This window comes from Simochromis diagramma, unplaced genomic scaffold, assembly GCF_900408965.1.
Source record: "Simochromis diagramma unplaced genomic scaffold, fSimDia1.1 OVJJ01000676.1, whole genome shotgun sequence".
NCBI lineage: Eukaryota > Metazoa > Chordata > Actinopteri > Cichliformes > Cichlidae > Simochromis > Simochromis diagramma.
Genome location: NW_024387466.1, coordinates 1,838,173 through 1,862,142, shown reverse-complemented (window position 1 = coordinate 1,862,142; position 23,970 = coordinate 1,838,173). Strand labels below are relative to the sequence as shown.

General features: G+C 38.7%; 1 protein-coding gene across 2 annotated transcripts in view; it reads left to right on the top strand.

Moving 5' to 3' along the window:
- LOC120723304 (roundabout homolog 2-like) overlaps nt 1–23,970 on the top strand; it is an 80,398-nt gene that overhangs the window by 39,705 nt on the left and 16,723 nt on the right. Inside the window, exons 3-15 of one of the 2 annotated variants that reach the window (XM_040014686.1) lie at nt 5,709–5,866; nt 6,026–6,146; nt 6,293–6,431; nt 8,882–9,018; nt 10,434–10,445; nt 10,942–11,066; nt 12,799–12,970; nt 15,247–15,452; nt 17,474–17,555; nt 17,673–17,838; nt 18,312–18,478; nt 18,575–18,696; nt 20,210–20,441. In XM_040014686.1, the coding sequence (XP_039870620.1) occupies nt 5,709–5,866; nt 6,026–6,146; nt 6,293–6,431; nt 8,882–9,018; nt 10,434–10,445; nt 10,942–11,066; nt 12,799–12,970; nt 15,247–15,452; nt 17,474–17,555; nt 17,673–17,838; nt 18,312–18,478; nt 18,575–18,696; nt 20,210–20,441 (1,839 nt within the window). The remainder of the gene's footprint in view (nt 1–5,708; nt 5,867–6,025; nt 6,147–6,292; nt 6,432–8,881; nt 9,019–10,433; nt 10,446–10,941; nt 11,067–12,798; nt 12,971–15,246; nt 15,453–17,473; nt 17,556–17,672; nt 17,839–18,311; nt 18,479–18,574; nt 18,697–20,209; nt 20,442–23,970) is intronic. The other variant, XM_040014687.1, reaches the window with a different exon arrangement.

The following is a 23,970-nucleotide window of genomic DNA, read 5'->3' as shown; positions in this document are numbered from 1 at the left end:
CTAGCTATCTAATTGAGCTGCTCTGGGCTAACTTTTTCTAAATCAATTTTTATTCGTTATGGATTCATGACTAATAAAGGCTAAATGCATTTCTAAACAGCTTTCAGTGCAGCTGCTGTTTCTAAATTGTATATTTGAACTCATCTAGTGGTCTGGTATTGTGGGTATAGTAGGTATTTACCTTACAATATGAAGCACTTTGAGGTGTCTGTTGTGATTTGGCACTATATTAATAAAATTGAATTTAACTGATTTTTGCACCATGAAAAAAGTTATCTGCACTAAATTCTACTGCATCTTCTCGAGGAATTTAAAAGAGAACATTCAGCCACCTAAGGTTAATTGACAGCTACTCTCATTAGTCAGACTTGCCTGTGTGAACATTACTTTGTGGGTTTCAAGTGAACATTATCAACCTTACCTATATCAGAGACATTATAAGGACTTTGGCTAAATATAGAATGGCTGCACTGCAATCCTTTTAGTATCCCGGCACGCCTTTTAATTTATTAGCATGCTATGTGAGCCCTGAAATTAGCAAAATATCTCAGTAGTTTTATAGATGGGTGTAGCTAAATACAAATATCAACATTGCATTTTGTTTTCAGAAGGGATGCATTATGACTAATATTAAGCTGATGTGCATTGTTGGAGATAGACTCTGCAGTAAATGTATGCATGCCTAATGGGTACATGAGACAGCATTTGTACCAGATAATGCAGCATCTAATAAATGCCCTGTCTGTATAGAGCAAGGCATGTTTTGAAACATCACCTGCTGTAAGTTAATAAATATTGCTTTAAATCCATGTACTTGTGACAAAATGGAGATGATTTTCTATTTCTGAGTCATCTGGGCAGCTTGCAAACTGAGCAACATGCATCCAGTGCTCAAGTGGGATCTTCACAGATTTGATGTGCTGGTGAAATGCTGTAATGAAATTTAGTTGTAGAGTGAGCCTGTAGAGAGTCTCAAGAAATCAAAACAGTGAGATGGAATATCTCAGAATTTAGAACTGCCACATTACCACCCTTTTTCTATTAATCATAGAATGAGCCTCTGTATAGTTATTTGTATTCAGACACTTCTACCTTGTCACATATTTTTACCACCCATTGTGCCACGAAATGAAGCCCATTTACAAGTCACTCTCCTTCTGATTTGATAAATGTAACTGGCAAATGAGTGAGTCCTCTGAATGCCTTGTTTGAATAATTGAGCAGTACTCAATCAGACAACATTAGGCAGTGGTGGCAGCCCACCATCTGAAATAATTACCATCTGACAACAGCCTACGCATGGATGCTGCCTCCACAGGGGTTCCACATTTAAGATCAACAGATTAACATCACCTTAACCTTATTCCTCGCATAAGTTTGAGTTTAGCACTCACAGAAACCTGCCTAGACCTCTCAGTGGGTGTCACTAATATCTGTGTAGAAATGTTCTTTCCTTGCACAGAGAATAAGTGAGCATGGAAAATTCAGGAAAGATACAGAAAGAACAATTTTCTTCTTTCTGCCTCGTGTAAGTTAGGGAATCAAAATAATTAGAAATAGACAGGACGAGTCTGTGTACTGTGACAATATTATCTCTCCTGTATAAGAAGACAGATTTACTTCAGTGTATCAGAGAGAAAGCAGCAGTCAGACTGCCTGGCTTTATTATTTTGCTTTATGTATAGTGTGATAATGTTCACAGAATGGCATTTACATAGCACTTCTCTGGTTTTACTCATACACTTTAAGTATCTCACGTCACAAAGTTTAGTATCAACAATTAACTTAACTTAGATATCTTTGGACTGTGTGAAGGAGCCAGAGTAACTGGACACCGACAGGTGATTGAACCAAGAACTTGCTTACAATGCAGCAGCAGTGCAAACCCCTGCACTACTACGCTGCGCCTTAAAGTGTATAATTTGTAACTGTGCAGCCTTTGTTAATGAGACCAAATTTCAAGTTTGCAGTAGCCCATCATCAAGAAATTGTAAGTTACTCTCTTCCAAAACTATTTAGATAAAACCGATTGTGTGTACCATTCATGGCAAACCAAAGTAAATCAAGAGATAAATTGTTATTTTAAATCACGTGTGGCATCACAAGTAAAAATAGCCCAGAGACAATAGGTACAGTGTATCAGAATGTAACTGCTAGTTATATTCAGTTACCACAGAACATTGCTATTAATAATGGGAGTAATTGATACACAGATATTTGCTGCCCAGCTACTAGCACACAAGCACTACAATGTAATCCATCCATTATACAAATTTACCTCTGCCTCTTCCACAGTCTCGATATGTTCAAGCAGAAGCCTAGGCCCAGTAGAGTCTTTTATTATTTCCTGGAGAGTAATATCAAGTGTGTATTAGTTAGAAGGGTGTTTAGTGTTACTGTTTAGATGTATTAATATATTTATTTGAATGATATTTACTTGCATTTGGGGAATTGTCAATATAGATAGACGTTGTAAATTGCTTTGGAAGTGCTTTTTATGTGGATATTGAGCATTTTTGTGTGTGTGCAAGAAACTCTTTCTTTATCTGGTATGCACCAGATAGGATTAAAGTAGAGTAGAGATTATGTTAGTTGCATTTTGAATTGGTGTCTGGCTAGAGGGTTTGGCTAGAAATATGTTTTCTTGTGTTTTTTGGAAGAAGAAATAAATGTGCTTCATATTTCAAAACTCCTCTTGGACTTGTGACCTCCACATTTCGGCTCTTGGCTGCTCGACCAAGCTCACACTGAGACAGGGAGAATTTGGTACTTTAGATTTAGATACTGTATAGCTGCAAGTGGCTGATAATGGATTAGTATCTGACACCAGACATCATGCCTAGAATATGTTTCTTTTTTATGGTATTGCCAGCATAGTGTGACAGTTATAAACTCCATCATTACATTAAACCAGCAACCTTTGTTTAAGACAGACTGCCTTTTCCCCTGCCTTACTTCTTGTAATTGGGTTTTCACTTCATCTTCAACTAACTGGTTTTCCAGTTATTCCTGTGTGTTTCACGGTCTCTTGGGACAAGCTGTTGGAGAAGCATCTCTGATGTGACAACACAAAAACAGGAAAGCAGTTGTGTGACTGGATGAGTGCAGTGTTGCCTTCATGGAATGGGTCAGTAAGCGTATAGTACAACGTGACAGCCAGCTAGGCATATGTCTGTGCCAAAGTAGTGTCTGCGACTGAGGCTCGTTTACTCTAGCTACTGGATGTGATTGACAGTTAGGCCAAAGGGCTGTTGGCTCCTTCCTGATTTGCTTTTTCACTAGAGGTGTCCTCTGGGACTTGGAATTCATGTTACAGTATATCAGCAGAATAGCTTATGGCAGTAATGTGGATGAAAAGCAAACACAGGCTATCATCTAGTGTGGGATATGATAAAGTGCTCTAGTTTTTCATTAATTCATCTCACTGAAAATTAGAAACAGCAGAATTTTATTAAACAACAGACAGTTATTTAATTTGAAAACTTCCCTTTATTCATTTATTTATTTTTAATTTTGTAAATCATCATTGTTGCCATACAGCACACTTTGTAATTTAAAACAGGCCTAGAGCAAGACTTGTTAAAAATAAATAAATAAATAAAAGACGTCAAAAGCTGTTAATGTAAAGAGGCAACAGCTCATTGCATGAACCAGATCATGATATCTATTTTTAACTGTTATTTCAGTGATGGCTTACAGTACAGTCAATCCTGTGGTTAGTTAAAAAAAACTAGTTTTAAAAATGATATGTGGAAAACAACTGTGACAGAAGTGGGGAGTTTTTGAAGCATTAACCTTTAACTTAGCAGCGGCTATCACATACATCTGTTTCAAAATGCATGGTTTTTACAGGGACTGCTTGACAATCCTTGATGTTTCCGATCCTTTGAACACACAAAATCAAGAGCAGATATCCCTGCCGTGGGTAAATTAAAATGTTGACAAGAAAGGAAGAAAGGAGAATGTGCTCATGAATGGCATTCTAATGAACTACAGCTCCCTAGACAGAAAATTAGAATAAACAAGGCATATTTTTTTAACCACCATACTTCATCCAGGTGTCATAGCATATCATGTCAGTGTATAACTTCAGGTATAACGTGAGCATCTCTGTTAAAGATGTTGTTTTGAAACAAATTTTTAGCCTTAGTTCTAAATCTGGCCTTGTTCCTGCTCCTGTGTTTTTTCATAGACATCCACCAACAGAGTCTGATCTAATTGGTATCCCCAGTCACTATTTGCACTACCTCTCCTAACTCCTATATGCAGTGTTTCAACTTCTTTTTAATAAACCAAAGTTTGACCCCGTGTCTGCTGAAAAATTCAGGCCCATTACCAACCGTTGTTGTCATCCAAGGTCTCAGAAAGAGAAAAAATAAATAAATATTTTATGTCAAGAAATATTACTGGAAATGAATGTATGAATTTATGAATTTCATAAAACATTGAAAATCATCGATTTTGTATAAGAAAATGTTCAATAACTGTTTGAATTATTTAAGAGTCCGCTGTGCAGCCTTTGATGCAGCTCGGTAGTGTTTTAAAGTAAACACAATAATGAATTGGAGAGTGAATATTTTCAATCATCTCAAGGTGCCTGATTTCACCATAGCCATAACACACCGACGCCTAATGTCATTTTGAACCATAGTATCCATTTTCATGAACTTTCATTAGCAAGTGAGTAAATAGTAAGTTCTGGCTATTAAACTTATGAAGAGAGTTATTCATGTTTTTACTGGGCTGCTTTTGGAGTATTCAAAATTCACAGAATATGAATTTTAATGATTTAGGGACCCAGTGAATTTCAGGCCAGTGTGTACTTTACTATCAAAGTTTTCTAGAAAAATTAGTTTTAAAGTGCCGGGATAATTCATGGTACCCTGAGATTGAACCTGCTGAGTGTGTTTAGTTCGAGGAGGATACTGTGGTGTCCAGCACTAGCCCATTAGCTGCGGAGCCTTGTATCCCCTAGGCTGTAGGTGACCTCATGGAATCAGGGTTGTTTTGTGTAGATTCTACTCAACGGATAACATTGCATTGTAGCAAGATGATCAAAGTTTTTCACCTCACCCAATCAGGTATTTCAATGTTGACCTGATCATTGCTAGTATAGAGTCACATAGGCTGATGTCTATGTCCGTATGCCAATGTCTTTTGCGCACTTACCAGAGTGTAGCTCACTTGCTTTTATCAGGTACTTTTACACTGAGTGATTCAGCCTCAAGTAGTCAGACTTATTACAGTTTAAATTTTTAATGCATGATCATTTACTTTACTTCTTATCTAGACTTGCCTGTTTGTGTGTCTTTAATAGTTGTGCTTTGCTTTCATGTCTCTTTCTCTGTTTTGGTGTGTCTTTCCTTTGCACATTGTACTGCTAACCCCACCTAGATATATACATGGTGTTGCATTTATCTGCAGAGCCCATACGTTCAGTATGCCCTCAGAGTGATGACTGTATTATCGGAGACAGATGGGCGATTGTCTCCTGCGACAGTCTACTTGACAGAATTATCTTTGAACTCTTAAATTACAAAAAAAAAGTCATAGAGTTCTGTTAGCCTGTGGCAGCTCAATCTTAAAGGTAATTTTTGGTTCACATAATGGAACAGCTGAACTTGAATGAAAATTTAAACTAGTGACCTGAAGTAGATTTTCTTAAAGAAATGGTAACAACCCTTGCTCTCTTTTTTTATATTTCTAAGTGTTGCGTGATGACTTCAGGCAGAATCCACAGGACGTGGTTGTGGCAGTTGGAGAGACTGCCAGTTTTGAGTGTCAGCCGCCGCGTGGGCATCCGGAACCAACCACCTTCTGGAGGAAAGATAAAACTCGTCTTGACCTCAAGGACGACAGGATCACAGTAGGTTAATTCCCTTAGGGAGGGGACTCCTTTGCTGTTTCAGGACCTATACACTAAATCACATACTCAGCTACTCACATTAACCCGGAACTGTCACGGGGGTAAAGGACTTTGTATTGAACCGGTTCATTCTAGTTACAGGTGCCTTTTCTTCCTCAGGTCCGTGGAGGAAAGCTGACCATCTCAAATACCAAGAAGAGTGATTCAGGGATTTATGTCTGCGTGGCAGCCAACATGGTTGGGGAGAGAGATAGTGAAAAAGCTCAGCTCTCAGTTTTTGGTAAGAAGTCTGACACGCACATATGCTCGGTTCAGAAAATAATAGATCATAGCTTTTTTTTTTTTTTTTTTTTGCCACCTACATCATTTAACCAGTATATCAAAAGTACATTTCGCCTCTGTATTATCTTTCCTGCCGACATCCAGAAAGACCAGTGTTTGTGCAACGGCCAGTGAACCAGGTGGTCTTAGTTGACGAGAGCGTAGAGTTCAGGTGTCAAGTCCATGGTGACCCGCCGCCTGTGCTGCGATGGAAAAAAGAGGATGTGGATATTACTCGTGGCAGGTGAGGACTGTGACTGAATGTGTTTAGTGCACGTCTGTGTGCCATGTGCGCGTTCGTGTTTGTGTGAATGTGTACCGATGCTAAAACGATAATAGATAAATGTTTGAGGAGAGCTAATGAGTCCCATCAGGAAAAGAAGTTTTAACATACTGTATTACTCATGGGAGACTTTAATTAGTCTGTCAAAAAATTATTTATTAGCTGCAGAGAATCTCATTTTTTTGCTGTTTGAACTCCTCGGCCAAAAAGCACATGAATGTCTGTCCTTGTGTTCTTTTTACTAATGCCAGCTTTGTACAATTCAATTGTGGCACAAAAGGCACTAAAAGAGATGGAAACACATTAGGATCCTATATACTGTCTATAGTATAAAGGAAAAGAACTACAATAGCCTAGTAACTGGATATTCAGCTGTAATGGTGTTTATTTAATCATGTCATGTTTTAATCCAGTTTATGGTAATTTTGCAATGGATTGCATTATAATATGTAGTGTTCCTGCGATTTGTTCCACACATTTAGATCACATCATATGCATATGTGTGTATCACATAGGAGTATTCATTTTAAAAAGTTATTATTAGCCTATCATTGTTTGTCTTGTGCTTTATATGCTTTAAATATATGATCTCTGTATAGAAACAGTGTGATTCAGTCACTACATTTCTCTAACTGAAGTTTGAAGTCTGAAGACTGATAAATTGTCATTGTCTGAAGTATGTAACTTACATCAGCTCGTCATTTCAGGCATTTTTCAAGGACTTTACAAGATGTGATATGAATCAGATTTTTATCACAAACTGTAACAGACAATTACATTTAATTAAATAAAAAAAAAACAACCATGGCAAGCATTCTGTCTAAACTATTTCATTATAAATATTATCAGCCTATCAGCCAGTACAGCACTAGGTACACTGCAATTATGCTAATTGCAACAGCAGTCTATAGTTATGACTGTTTAACTAGTTTATTTGTTTCTCTGAACTGCTTCTGAGATTCAATTTTGCAGCTGTAATACAAAAATAATTATAGGTTTTGTTCTTGGAGATGTTTTCAATTACTTTTGGAGCTGCTTCGAAATTAATCAGCTATATTAGTTAATTAAAGCATTGAAGGGTATGTTTTCCTTAGCTGAAACATAGTAGTTCATCTTTTTTATACAAAAATGTGATTATTCATGTCGAAATGAATGCTGTTTAATGGCTTTATTTTTAAAAAGAAATAAACATGGTGTAAGCCATTAACATGCTATAAAGTGCCTCTGTGTTAGATTATATTTTGAATTAGACTATAACAACTGATTACCGCCCTATGTCTGGCAGTCTGTCTGCTTACCTATGTTATGCCCTGTACCTCAGTACCCCCTGACTCCAGAAACATGTCCTACTTTCAGGCCTACCTCGCCTCACTTCCCTCCTTCAACTTCTTTCATTCTTTTCCGAAACCCACCAGCCTCCTGGGAAGTCTGTATCTGGGTCAGGGATGTGCTGTGAATGGAGTCCTCACCAGACTCTGGACAGACCCCACAACTCCCATCGATATTCCGCCCACACCCTTTGGAAGAGCTATTTCTGATGTGACTTTTTCTCACCCCTTGTGCCATTTCTCTGCTCGACTTGTCTCCCATCTTTGAATCAGTATGGCTGGCTAGACAATTTCACAGGATCGCTCACGCCAAAAGGGACCCGAGAGAGGGAGAGCCCGACTCCTTGCTCCTTTACTCATTCTGTCTGTAACCCCTATGAGGCACTTATCTAAACTCTGGTAGCTTAGATGTTTCTCTCACTCTAACTTCAGTGATGCTGACTTACAGTATGCTGCACTGGTGGATACACACTGATGCATGGAACATCTCTATGAATTAGTCATTTCTTACTGCTCAGCTCATTCATCATACTCTGTTTGTCAGACTATGCCACTCCCTTATTCTCAGACTGTTTGTCTATCTCTTCCTCTCTCTCTCTCTCTCTCCCTCTGCCTTTCTGTCTTTTTTCATTGCTCTCTTCCACACTCATACACTTAGACACACACACACACACACACACACACGTAAGTATACTGCACAGCCCACACCACAGTGGGTGGTTCGTCATTATAAATATTGAAAAAGTGGAACAGTCAGGGTTCCAGCTGAAAGCACCTTTCATTTTGCCATGCATTCATCGCAATATAATTACTTCCCTTTTTCTAGCGCTGTAGAAATTGCCTTAGAAAGTCTGCCTTTAATGTATCAAAAAAAAAGACACAACCCTTTTAAAGCTTCCATCTAAAACATCACACGGTAGTTTATACAACAGCAATTTGATATCATTGTTTGTTTGTTGTTTTTACACTACACTTTAAAAGTGAGATTTTTAATTTGCATATAACCGTTATCATGCTTCCAGCTTTATTAAATCAGCTGGGGATGTTACTTGACTTGCTGTCACTGTTCCTCTCTGTCACCAGGTATGACATTAGATATGAAAAAGACGACTTCCTTTTGAGGATAAAGAAAGCATCAGTGATTGATCAGGGAACCTTCACGTGCCTCGCAGAGAACCGTGTGGGTAAAGCGGAGGCCTCCGCCTATCTGACTATCAGAGGTGGGTAACTGGTTGTGGACTCACACTTGGCAAAGCTCATAACCCATCCCTAATATTTTTTTTTTTGTATCTCCCAAAGCAGGCCACAGGACAATCAGTCCTTTATTGCCCACTTTATGAGCATTATTGCCCCCCTGCTGAAAGGCTAGGCCTGGCCTCAGCTTTTCTTTCATACAGTGGGCTGATGTAGTTGATTGCTCTAGATCTCCAGCTAGGCGCCAGATATGAACAATCTTACCAGCTTTAAGTGAACTTTTATGACCTCTCCTGGGGGGCTAATTCTCCATCCAGCCACTCACTCCATATTTACACCTTATCAGTGGGAAGAAACTGTTTCATCTTTGAAAAGCTCAAGCAAAAATTAAGCCAAATTCAGACCAATAACATCATCTCCGTTTTTCGTTTTTCTCTTTCCTTCTTTTTTTATGCATGAAAAAACATTGTTGACAGAGCTAAAAGGGGATACTCATTTGCATACACTCCACATATTTGTTCCTGGACTCTACTGATGTAGCTTCACGTGACTCAAACATCAAAATAATCCTTATTTTTCTTGTACTTGTCCTTGGTGTATTTTCTCCGCTGCCTAAAATGAGTTGGTTTAGCTCTCCTTCCCTCACTTTAAGCCAACTTTCTTAACGATACATAACCAAAAAGGTTTGAATGGAAGGCGGATGCTGTGTCCACAACCAGACCTGTGTGTCTGAATTAACCATATTAAGATTATCTGCACTAAATGACATCACACAAAAAAAGCCTAAAAACAAACAGTTATGGAGGTCTAAAGTCTGAATTATGGATTCAACAGGATTACATTACCTCAGCACATATTCTGACCTTCTTATTTTAAACTTTGGACATGTTAAATGTCAGCTGACACTTTGATGATAGAACAGACTGTATGTATGACAGAAGAAAGGAAACCAAGTGCAGCTTATTTTGAATCACCTAAAATTATCTTCTTAATTATCTTAACTTCTTAACAACAAATGCATAGAAAACACAACGTAATGTACACAACATATCTCATCTTTAATCAGCCCGCTCTCATCAATGATCCATTTCATTTACATGACTTTTAATCTACCAACAGATCTATTAAGTTTGCAAGTCTGTTAGTCTTAAAGCTGATAAATCATTAGCGATATAACTGTTCAGCAGTTTTTTGCCATCAGTTTCTTATCTCACAAACACCAACAAGGTACTATTTCCTTAAGGTCCACGTCATCACCTGCTTTGGTGACTGATTTTTACCCTCCCTGTCCCTGAGTTTCATGGATGGAAACCCAACTCCATCTCATTCATCTCTGATTTTCATTAATTTCTTTTTTTTTCTGTCCCTCTGTTCTACTCCTCTGCTTTCCTTCTCTCTGTGTTGTGTGTAAATCTCACTCACACCATTGTTGTGTCATCAGCTCGCCCCGTTGGTAAGTAAGAGCTGATCCCATTGTGCATGCGCTGCTCTTTGTTTTTAATCACACACCTGTTCAGTATGCATGTACCGTTGTGGCATTCCACAAACGCAACCATCAAACTAATTTTAGACATGCATATATAGGTTGTTTTAGTCAACCACTGATTTATTCCCGCAGTCCTTAAATTTACCACGTCACTTTAAAAAGAAATAAAATGAGTTACAGATATGTGAGATGTACCTTATTTAGAAAAAAATGAAGATATATGGGCACTCTAATGAGTTATTATTAAATATTCTGATACTTTGGCAGCTGGATTTAGCTCATTTTAGCTGTATAGCTTTTCAGTGAGTAAAACCCAGTGCATGAATCCCTTTAATTAGCAGCTGGACATTCAGTTTATGGATTTTACTTTGAAAGCTTAACTGGAGTCCTGTTAAAAACACAATCAGAGTTCTGTAAAATTGCTTTGCAGTTGTTTTATGTTTTCTTTTGCCTTTAAACTCAGAGGCACCTCAGTTTGTGGTGCGTCCCCGTGACCAAATAGTCGCTCAAGGACGAACAGCAACCTTTCCCTGTGAGACCAGAGGAAAACCTCAACCCACAGTCTTCTGGCAAAGAGAAGGGAGCCAGGTAAGGATAAAGACTGTGATTTGAACGATATGTACTTATTTTTATTTTTTAGTAGGGTGGTGTGCGTGTCTCTTTTAGGCTTGCATTCCTATACAGGCATCGATTCCACAACTATCATAATAATTTTTCAAAAAATGGTCAAAATCTGACTAAATGGAACAAGCCAATGGAAAGCAGTGCGGTTCTGTTCCACATGCATATAATGAAGTGGTCATTTATCATCAATCTACACTGGTCTGACTAGCCAATTCACTTAGCAAGAGACAATGTCATGTACTGCATTAGAGTCATTAGACATAATGAAAGCAGGCTAATGTCCTTTCCTGCCCATCAGCTTGTCTGCCTAGGGTGCAGAAATGGACAACGCTGATGCCTCAGTTTTATGACCATGACTTCAGGTTATCACAGTAGAATTAGCACTCTTGTGGTAAACAGCTATTCAGACCTTGTAGGAAAGAGACATTGACCCACTTTTCTAACCGAATTGTACACAGGGGAGTGAATATTCAAGTATATTGAAAGCATGTGTTGATGTTGTTTTGGTCTGAAGAATCATTTTGAAATAATTAATAATAACTATAACTATCAGGAATAGTGCGTATCATCATATTCGACCACTGGGGAGCTAAACACATGACCCGAGCATTGTCAGAGCACTCACTCAGTCCACTTAATTACATGAACATGATTAGCTGCTCTTTAACACAGATATCTAATCTAATCATGTCAACAACTCAATGCATTTAGCCTTGTAGACATGGTCAAGATGACCTGCTGAAGTTCAAGCCAGGCTTAAGAATGGGGAAGAAATTAGATTTAAGTGACTTTGGCATGGTTCTTGGTGCCAGACAGGCTGGAATAGCAACAACACCCTGATCTATTGGGATTTTCTTACACAACTGTCTCTAGGATTTACAGAGAATGATCCAAAAATATCCAAAGAGTGGCAGTTCTTTGAGAAAAAAATGCCTTGTTGATGTTAGAGGTCAGAGTACAATAGCCAGACCTCTCCCAGCTGACAAGGAAGGCAACAGTTAGTCAGATAAGGTTGTTTTGTTACAATTGTTGCAATTATACAGAGCATCACTGAATGCACAACATTTTGAATCTTGAAGCAGGGTATAGCAGCAGAAGACCACATCAGAGAAACGCAAAACTGAGGCTACAATTTTCACGGGCTCAACATAGTCCAATTTTGGATAACACTGGAATTCCATTGTCTGGTCTAATGAGTGTGAATTTCTGCCTGGACAGTTAGCTTGTATGGTCAGAATTTGGCATAAACAACATAAAAGCAGGATCCATCCTGCCTTGGCTAAGTAACTCAGGCTGCAGGTGTAATGGTGTGTGAGGTATGCTCTTGACAAACACCGGGGCACTAAGTACCAATTGAACATTGTTTAAATGTCACAGCCTACCTGAGTCTACTCGCTGACCATGTCGATCCTTTATGACCACAGTATACCCATCTTCTGATAGCTGCTTCCAGCAGGATGCTGGAACATTAAACATAGTTCACTGTACTCAAATGGCATCCACAGTCACAAGATCTCAATCCAACAGAACTCTTTTGCAGTGTGGTTTAACAGGAGATTTGTGTCATGGATGTGGAGCTGACAAATCTACATCAACTGTGTGATGCTATCGTGTTAATATGAACCAAACCTTTGTGCTACTAAACAAGTACATCATCTAGTTTATTTACATTTCTCCCCACTGTCCCTCCCAATAGGATCTTCTTTTCCCCAGTCAGCAAGCACAAGGAGACAGCCGAGTGTCTGTGTCTGTGAATGGAGAGTTGACCATCTCTCCTGTACAGCGCTCAGATGCGGGGTACTACATCTGCCAAGCCCTCACTGTGGCCGGAAGCATCATGGCCAAGGCCCAGCTTGAAGTAGCAGACGGTAAGACGAGAGTAGATATAGCAGACACCATCCTCACAGAGAGAGAAAATGTTTACCTATGAAGGAAAATACCACTTATCGAGTTATGCAATTTATATATACACAGTTTAGCTGGATTAAAGAGCTAATAGGATAAAAGAAAGATGAGAGATGTTAAAGAAAACTTTGCTTCCTGAAGTTACAGTGATTTCGCAATGTTGTGCAAAGTATATCAGCATAATAACATTGTGCATAACTTAAGAGTCTCATCAATGTTTATTATTTTGATGGGGTACATATAGCTTATAACATTACTCAAACACTGAACACCACTGTATCAAAGATAATTTATCTGCCCACATTTACTGGCAAAGATACATCTGTATCTTCTAAAAGCCAGCCACTGATAATGAACCTTTCCATTTGCACCTTACTTTTTTAAAGACTGAAAACATGTAAAATAAAACGATCTACTTCATGGAGAGATGCAATGCTTCTTTTTCTTTTGACAAAGCTTTAATGTCAGCATTAAGTGCTGAGCTGCTGCCAGCTGGGAGCTGTTTATGCCCTTCTCCCCATTTGTTTCTTGGCTTTTTCTCCCACACATTATTAAATTAGCATCTGTTGAAGTGTTTTTTTGGAGAGCAAATGACTTCTGTTCTGTCACTCAGAGGAGATAGATAAATATCAAAATGTAAGGTGTAGAGCACAAGGGATAGGAGAAATTCCTTTGACTGATGGCTGAAAACAAAGATGGATAGAGTTGGCGTGACGCCTGGGATGTTTGGAAGCTTGAATTGTATCGTTTTGTAGCATGCACTAAGCTTGTAAGATCAGCTGCCATACTGTATGTGTCCACTAGATAAGGATTTTCTGAAGTGCTGGTTTCTCTAATATGCCATAAATGTGTGAGTGTAAAAGTACTTTATAACTATGTAAGTATAGCTATAACTTTAGCTATTTTTTTAGCTGTGATGTTTGATTGAAGAGTACCAACCTGGACCAGCAGTGTAGAAATTGATATTCTTATGCATAATCAGTAATTAGTGTTTTGATACAGTTCAATAAGTAGCAGCAGGGACTAATACTGGAGAGTGTTCTCTTGCATCCCTGTAACAACCTTGGAAAGCAGTATTGTAATTTTTACTTTTGTCACCAAGGTTTGTGAGTATGATTGCATTTTTCACAGAGCAGACTAAATCAGGAACAGCAATATCATATTTTTGTTTATACCGTAATCACTTGGGATAATGAGAGCGTGCTCTACAGCAAATGTAATATTAGAAAAAGTTTGCTAGAGCATCTTTTGTTAGATAATACATAAACTAATTTTGTGTTGAACTAGAAAAAGTAATAATGGCATCTTCCCATTTATTTAATGTTCACATTTACATCTAAGTTAAACCTTAATGTATACTTTTCAACAACACAACGTGATAATATTGCCATATATGTGCAAACAATTTAGCTCTCTGAAAATCACATGCGGTTTTGCTTACTGTACACTATGCTGCACCTAGTTGTACCTGATTTTTCTGTTATTCTGCTTGAGTTGCTGTATTGCTCATTGTCCTGAAGGAGGTGTGATGAAAGATAAGGCAGGGAGAGCCTGCTGTAAACACTTGTGTGAATGGAGACAGCCCTGATAACAGTGGAGAGCAGCAGTGAGGAAATTGGAAGCGAGGGATAGTTACGAGGCCTAGAGAGATTCAACACTACCGAAATTACTGTTTGAGAGTGCAGAGGCTGTTTTCTGGATGATATAACATGCTCTAAAAAGCTTTAAAATAGTTGTATTGTTGTTCTGCTTGGCATGCTAATTCTGAGTTTGGTTCATGTGTGTTTGTGGGGGACTTGCCAAAAGGGTGGAGATAGAGCCATGAGTCACAGTGGAAAGAGAGAGGACAGGCATGAATGTGCTGAAAGGTGTTATAAAGAAGGTATGGTAATTAGCACCACGGGTGAAGCATCGTTAATCCTCACCTAGTAATTAAAACTCAAAGGTGTGATGCAGTGCCATGAACACTCCGCCCTACTGTGGAAAAGCCTCACAAAACAGTCAGTTCCTCTCACAACAAATCCACCAGATTGAACCCTAACATCTCGGGCATGCAACCACAAATATAATTATTGCAATCACAAATTAACACCTTGTGATAAGGTCATGTATTTTTTCCCACAAATCTGATAACTCCAAGAAAACAGTTGCATGTTTCTTGCCAAGACTATGACATTCAAATTACAATGTTAGGAAAGCATTCAAATAATAACACCGGATTCTTGATTGTTATACTCAGCCCTGAAGGACCGCCCACCACCGATCATCCGGCAGGGCCCATCCAACCAAACTCAGGCTTTGGGAGGCATGTCCCTACTCAGGTGTCAGGCATCTGGGGACCCAGAGCCTACAATCACTTGGCGGAAGAATGGGGCCAACCTGCTTGGAAAGGACACAAGGTTTTCCCTTCTGGAACATGGCAGCCTTCAGATCCAGAGTACCAGGGTGGGTTATGTTGAAGTAGCGAGCGATACCTTGTATCTGTAATATGTACTGTAGTTTCTTCTGGGGACAGTGGCCTACTAACCACCAAAGAATAGCTCTAATTGCTATTTTAATTGTTTTCCCCATAACTTTGCTTTAAAAAATGATTGAAGTCCAGTTGGAAGAAGTTGATGGGTTAACCATAGATCACCGCTGAGTTTCCCACTGGTTTCTGGACTCTTATTTTAAAGGCATTTTCTCTTATATTATTGGAAAGAGTAGCAACTGATCTGCCACAAAATAGTCGTGAATCATGCTCAACTTAAGTGTTCGTTTAACTCTAAATGAAATTTGTGATTCAGAAGTAAGACATATTAAGAAACTACTTGCTGAGTGAAAAGTTGTATTTTTTCTTTTTCTAGACTTCTAGATAATTAATCTTGTTTCTAACAAATTACGTTTCTCCATGCCTGTCATTAGAAAGAATTGAGTTTTAGGAGACTCTTCACTGACATCACTTTCCAGTTACATCTAACTTTTCTGCTCAGTCTGTAGATGTTTAAAGCATATAGAGTAGTGTTTCTTTTTTCTTTTTCTTTTTTGTTTTTTAAGTGCCGGCTGGGCTCCTGGCATTCAATCCATCTTTGTTGCCAGTCAGCTGTTTTCCTAGGTTTTAGTTGTTCACTTGGTTTAGTCTAATTAATTTTTTTTAAAAGAGATAAACAAATTACCAAATATATGAAATGATAAACCACAATTGCAGCAAACATTCTGCCAGTTAGCATTACGTACGACCTTTATATTTCCTCATGCCAGATGTGGCAGATGGAATTGAAGTGTCCTTTGCAATAGTTCAATCAGGTCCTCAGGTCTAATTAATCAAAATAAAGGACAGTTAATTAATCTTGGAGACAGTGTTTTACCACCAAAATTAAAATGCCCTTGTTATCTTCTCAGCAGCATATCAGTTGAATCTCCTGTTGATTATTGTGCCTTCAATTAATCCCACTGCACATATTTCACATTCCTCTGACCTGCAAATTATTCGTATATTTTGCAGTGAAATCTTTCTCTTTTGGTGAGAAGGACATTGAAGTGAATGTGAATGCAGTTCATAAACACATGAAAGCAAAACAACATATTTGTTTGTTTTTGCATGTGTAGCTTTCACACCCTGCATTGCGTGTGAAAGAATAAAGAGGAATCTACGTACCTGATAAATGATGTCAGCTTTAATGCATTACAGATGAGCAGGTACAGTCAGGTTGCTGTTAAATGATGAATAGTGAGTATAGATTTTTGTTAGTATTTAAAGTCTTTTATATAGTCTGAATTCAGAAGTGTGAAGGGGGTAATAAAATGGAGAATCTCCAATATACGCTGTACTGTCACAATGTCAAAGTGCTCCTCCTGTGTCACTCGTGTACTTTCTCTCGAGAGATAACATAGTTGTCAGTCTCTCCTAAAGCATTGCCAATATGAAATTGGTTGTCATATCTACTATTTCCTGTGTCAGCACTAGTGATGATAATGTCGATGGCTTTTGGAATGGCGGGTGACCATTACTGGAGCAAATCAATTAAGAAAATTAATGTAAGCTTTCACTGGGATCTCTCTTTTTTTTTTTTCTTTTCTTTTTTTTTCATTGGCCAGCATTAAAGTTCCCTCTCATCCACTCTCCGGCTTTTCTCGAGCCAAATGCAGGCCAGTGGAGGTTAATGCATTTTTACTGTACTAGTAGGTGCAAAGCCCAGAGTGACGTAAGAGCTTCTGGAAACCATCTGGGATCAGAGTTGGATTCCGCTGTACAAAGCAACAGAGTACACTCTAAAAGCTGTATTATGATGCAGATGAGCAGAAAATGTTTGTTAGTTTAATAGACACAGTGTCTGCAATCATTATTATTATTTTTTATCATTAGTTACTGTTTTTTAGTTTTGAATTTGGTTTCTGTTGCAGTTTTGAAATCTGCCCAGTTCTTGTAGATTTCAGATGAAATGGGAGCTTGAATTAACTTGAAATTTAAATTGTGTTTTTCTTAGCTGTCTGACTCAGGGCTGTATACCTGCGTTGCTACCAGCTCCAGTGGAGAAACATCGTGGAGTGCCTACTTGGATGTCAGAGGTCTGCTTCAGTAGAAATGATTCACATGTTTTATGCATATCACTTATAACATGGCTTGCATTTGTTTTGTTTTTGTGTGGGTTTTTTGCTTTAATTGTGTCTGTCTTGTTTCCTTAGACGCTACTGACCTCGTTGACTTCATATCTCACAATTCGACCGCCCTCCCAGGGCCTCCCTCCAAACCCGAGGTTACTAATGTTACCAAGAGCAGTATCTCGTTGTCATGGAAACCGGGACCAGAGGGGGGCTCCCCAGTGTCCTCCTATGTCATTGAGGCTTTTGGGTATGTCTGCGACCTATGGCCTCGAGCAACATTTAGTGACCCCGAACTTTCATGGCAGTAACAGATGTGGGTGTTTCTGTGGGCAGTCAAGCAAGCCTGGGCAGTTTGAAGGAGAACATTCATGAGTAGCTCTTTTATATATATATATACAGTTAATTTCCAAGGAGTACAAAGTAGCTTGTATTTAAATGTAAATAATAACTTTATTGGTTGTTTTTAAGCAGAATATGATTAGCACACTTTTTGTGTTTTTGTGTGTATGTGTGTGTGTCTTGTGTTTGTTGGACTGACTATTCTTTCACCAAACAAAATGTTTTTCAAAGCCTTTCAATAGTTATTCTGGCGTTTCATTACTATGTGGCACATCATTTGAGCTCCCACTCTCAGCAGTACATCTAGTTATCTCAAATGAATTGTCTGGATTTCTTACATTTGAAGTTGTTCACTGCTTATTTAATTTATTCTTTTTACAGTCAGTCAGTGAGTAACAGCTGGCAGACCGTGGCAGATCATGTGAAAACCACAGAGTTCACAGTCAAAGATCTACGACCCAATACCGTCTACTTGTTCATCATCAGGGCAGTCAATGCTCAAGGGCTCGGGGATCCGAGCCCAATGTCTGAGCCGGTTCGCACTCAAGGTACAGAAATGAGAATGGATTCTAATAAATTTTTAGCGATAAGAATTCCTGTTCCCACTTACATTGCTTGTGTTTTGTTTTTTTTCTCTCTCACAGACATTAGTCCTACAGCACAGGGAGTGGACCACCGTCGTGTGCAGAAAGAGTTGGGGGATGTTGTAGTCAACATGCACAATCCTGTTGTCCTCAGCTCCACTTCAGTGCAGGTCACCTGGACTGTGAGTACCCACAACCCTTAAAAGATTTGTAAAAGTATAGCCGAAGTACCGACTGTTACCTTTGGAGCAATATAAGAAAAACAAATCTGGTCTAAGCTTGTTTGAGAACTTTATACCTGGCACGTCACTTTGTTTTGGATTAGCTGGCACACACACAGAATAAATATGAGGGGATGGATACACATTTGTAGAATGAACAGCTGCTGCTGCATCAATTTTGATTGGTGTGAAGCGATGCAGGAATCAAGACTAATGTTTCTATTCAGGACAAATACATCACCATTAGGCACTACATGTGTCACTTCTGGAAGCAGTTTGCAGTGCTTTATCTGGGAAATGTTATTTCTGTCTGTTGGCAAGGTGTCCCAGTGCCTGCTGCTGTAGGTTAATAACACACCTTGGATACATTTACTGCAGTCTGCTATTTCATGCTTGTCAGCATGACAACCGTGTACTGTCACACAGCTTTTAGACTGAGACAACTGTGTTTGTGGTGGATCTGAATAGGTTCACAGGCGTTATTTGACCTGGCTCCATTTAACAGAAGTTTTTTCAGTACCTAAACTTTATGTATTAAACAGTTGCAGCAGAATCTTTCTTAATTGTGGTATTTTGCATGTTATTTGGGAAAAACAGCATTTCCCATTTTGTTTTTTGGATTTTACTCAACTTTAATTTCAGTACTTTGTTGCTCAGAACATAAAGTTGTCAGTCACCGTTGTCTGTGTGGTAGATGAGAACTTCATTGCATACTTCTTGTTAAACTTGGATCTCCACATTTCTGGCCTATATGCACAGCTTGTGCAGGATTACATCAGACATTACATTTACTAGAAACAGTTCCACTAAGACATCAAAAATCACAAAGCAAATTCTTCCTGCCTTATGAAAAATCACATTTCTGTAAAGATAAGGGTTTGGTAGTAATGAGATTTGAGAACGTAAGAACCGGCGTGCACAAACTTCCACAAATTTGGATCAATTGTATTACTTTTTTCTATCTTTTGAAGAAAATAGGAATTTGTGTTTATTTTTTATTCACACTCCCAATAACAGTAATTCCTTTTTTAAACATAGGCAAAAAAGGAAAAAGAGATGGCTTATGGGACATTTAGATGCACAAATCATTTTGTTAAGAACATACAAGCTGAGACAACAGAGAGACAGCGAAAGAAAAGAAATAAGCCAGAAAAGAGCCACTCTTGCACTGTTTTGGTGATAATCCAGTGTGTTATTTTCCTTGTAAAAGCTTTTTCTTGCTTCTCCCCCTGTCAAGAAGTACCTGTCCTGAAAAGAACCTGGGAAAATTAAAAAAAACAAGAGGAAAAACATATTCTGTGCAGATATGGCAAATGCACTACTACTGTCTTTGTACGGTTTCTTGCTTCTCTTCTGCTAATTGAACTGTGTGATTAAATAAGTGGATGTTGAGTCATAGCAGTTTTTATGACACCTTCCGCACAATTACAATGCAGCGTGTGTCTCTCTCTTTCTCCTTCTCCTCTCTTTTCAGGTGGAGAATCCATCCAAGTTTATCCAAGGCTACCGTGTTTTGTACCGGCAAACTTCAGGGCTGCCCTCCCCAGGGCCGTGGCAGATACAGGACTTGAAGGTTGCCTCAGAGAGGGACATAACTCTCTCTGGTCTGAAGAAAGGCATTGTATATGAGATTAAAGTGCGGCCGTATTTCAATGAATTTCAGGGCGCCGACAGTGAATCCATGACAGCACGCACCATGGAAGAAGGTGAGCCACAAATTAATTCGCATTTCTGATAAAAATTAATTTCTCTGCTGACTTAATGTTCGAAAGAAGTAAGATATAGTTACTAATGCATGAGCAGGAGCTCTTGTGTAAATGTTTCTACCTACTTTCATATTTAGTTGCTCCTACTAATGGCTTCTTGGCTAGATAGGAATGGATAATGGCATTTCAAGTACACCCTCCCACATACGCACACTGCTGCAGTGCTATGTCCCCTGTGTGTGAAAGCAGGTCTCCCAGACAGTGCAGTAGGGCTCTATGACAACCCCGAGCCTCTGTGGGTTGGTGGGCAAAGAGGGCGAGCAGTAAAGCTCAACTCTCTCTCACCTCGTCTGTGCCTGCTGCCATGTCTCTGTCTAAATGTACATGATATGACCTCCCACCTCAATTACACTCACACACCAATGAGCTCCTTGTGTAATTACACTTCCTGGTTTCGTCTTTCTCCTCGTGTTATTCATCGGCTATTTGAAATGTTATTAATATCAGACTTCTCTATTCATTCTCAATTCTTTGCAAACAGGAAATGATAAGAATTATTTTTGCATGCTAATGCTATAATAGAAATTATTTAATGCTGCCAATGCAAACATCACAAGAGATGAACCCCAACTTTTATGTTGGGTTTTCTGTGATCGGAGATGAAAAAGCAGATTGAAGTGAAAGAGACCACAGTGCACAAAGCCCAAAGGTAGAGAATCAGGTCATGGCTGCGACTTCATTTGCTGCATCACTCTCGTTGTGTTTTCTCACTGAATGGGCTCTTCACCCCTGGATTCAACCTGTCAGTACGGAGCTTAACTATAAAAATTCTAAGGAGCATTTGAACATTTGGTGGAAACTATCTCAGCTGTGGTGTCAAAAACACTGGCTTTAAGATGCACCTACTCAGCTGTGGAGTGAAAGATCTTAGGCAGGTGGAGTGCTGACTAAGGAGACAACTTTGAAAGAAATATGCACAAAATTTCAATTATGCATATGAATCTTACAGGTGGAGTCACTGAATCAGTGCTACTCATTCAGGTTAAAGGATTCATGCTCTCATTGATTCTCATTAACTTTCTCTATACCTTCCAGTCAAATCACCCAATATTTATTATTTAAAGCCCCTGATGTGAAAATTCACTTTAACCTTGAATATGGTTGTGTGACAATCCCAACTAAACATCCACTCACTAGCTTTTCTTTTCACCGAAATTGCAAGCCGTTACCGGCTCATCTGAAAATGTGCTAAAAGCAATGAGAGTTACTGTCCTCTCTTTGCAAAAGATCTCCATAACAACTGAGCAAACATGATCGGGTGATACAGGCTATGGCATTAAGGTTAACACTGTTTTCAAATTTAATCAATTCCCCTGAAGGTGAGACTGCATTTTGGACTTCAAGAGTAAAAAAAGTGAATGCACTGTATCATCATTCATTTACAGCGGCTACATATGTTGCCTGTGGGTGAACAAGACAATATCTTCACTTACTTCATTGCATCATTCAGGTGTTGCATCATTTGAACGGTGTGGAACTTGGCTTGCGCTGAAAAACAAGTCATGACAAGGCCATTAATGTCAGAGAAAATATTAGCCCAAAGCATCTGTGTTTGATGATGAGTGGATCACAGGGCTGCATCTTCCCCCCAGTAGGAGAACAGGGCTAGCTTAGTCTAGGGGATAAAGCTGGTGGAAAAAAGAGAGACTCACCTCACTGGAGCCCAATTAAAACGGCCACACAGGATCACAGAGGTCTTTGCAGATGGGGGCATATGGTCTGCTCAGGGATACCTAGAAACAAGGCATTGTGGTACAGGGGAAAAAATTGCCTTGCTCAACCTATTCTCTACTGCACAGAAATGCAATTCTTGCAAAAATTGCAAGAAAATCACTTGTTATCCATCAAAGGTAGATTGGAAATGAAGTTCCCTACTGCACAAGGGAGAATTTGTATACTAATGCACCTCACAACCTTTCAGTGAGTTTAAAGAGGAGAGTAGGCTTTCAGCCAGTATTCACAGCAAGTCAGATGAACCCATGAGTCAAGGTTCTATGCTTGTATAGTTGTTAAAATGAGAACCTCTGATCTGACCTGGTCTCATATGGACATTAGTGAGGCTAAAAGCTGACATTCTCATATGAAACAGAGCTCCCTTCTCTTGCTAGATAGAGTTTATTACTGTTTTTTTGTTTTTGTTTTTTGGGGGCGGGGGCAGATGTGTTGTAGAGTAATGTTCACCAGTTCATGAATTAATTAGCTTAAATTATGCATCCATTTGCATAACAGGTTATGTTTACTACTTCATATCCTGCATAGCAGAACATTAAGCAGCTTTAGTAGCTTTTGTTTAATTGCACAGCTGTGGGTAAAAAAAACCCTGAAATGTTTACTTAGACATTGGAAGCATTAATTGCTTGAAATTACTCTCTAGCTACAGTTCACATCAGTCCTAATATAAGTATTAGTCACATTAGTAAGAACATAATCTTTGACCTTTTCTTGGTTTTGCAGCCATTTATAGTAATATTATCCCGAGTCATTACTGGTATTCTAGCTATTATTCATCCAAGGGGATTGTTGTGGTACATGTGGAAATTGTAGAACTACACTTAATGGTTCCTGTCTTCTCCTAATGCAGACCTTTGACTGACTGGAAAGGCACTGTTTGCTAAAAGAGCACCTCTGAAATGACATCTGGAAAGCTGAAAGTTACTTGGATAATTGTGACCTGATATTACCCTACTTGGAGCACTGAAGGCATTTAGTGGTCACTGCCCTCCTGCAGTTTTTTTTATTGGTCACTCTACTACTGCTCTAAGCTTGCTCTAAGCTTACTAGGTGCCTTGTGGAAAGTGTATGAAGCAGCATTATTATAAAATATACAGACAGTGGTAGTATTTCCAGAATAACATGCAATGACAAAAGGAATGAATACTTTTGAAATAAAATGTTAAACGTGGTATAATCAGAAATTATGATCATTTCATTTATTAAAAAAAATGTGGAACCGTGTACATGCCCATTATTCTGTGTACTTTCTGACATATAAGCATACCTTCTGATTTTATCTGTATATGTGTATTTTCCTTTTTTCAGAAAATCAAAACTGAAAAGATAAACAAACAAAACTGACAAATAAACTGTTCCTGGCTGAGGTTTTGAAAGCCCCCCAAAAATCCTCAAACAGTTGTAGAGGTCTGTGTTTTATGGAATGCTTTGTTTGTTTGTTTTTTGCTCCATCAGATTAGTTATTATGATTAGATTTTTGTCTTCAAAGACAAAAGGATTGCCTCAAATATTATGAGCCCGAAGATGAATATTAGGAGCCTTCTTTGTTCAGACTGTTGATGACTTAGAAAGTTGAATTCCTTCACCTGTAATCAAATTGGAATTACTTGTAAATGTTTACTTGAATGAAAGGAGTAAAGATTTGTGGCAGGATGATATGGTATAATATAATATCCTGTATTTTATATTTGACTCTTCCTTCATTGCGTGTGTATTTTTTCCTTCCTTCTGAACAATA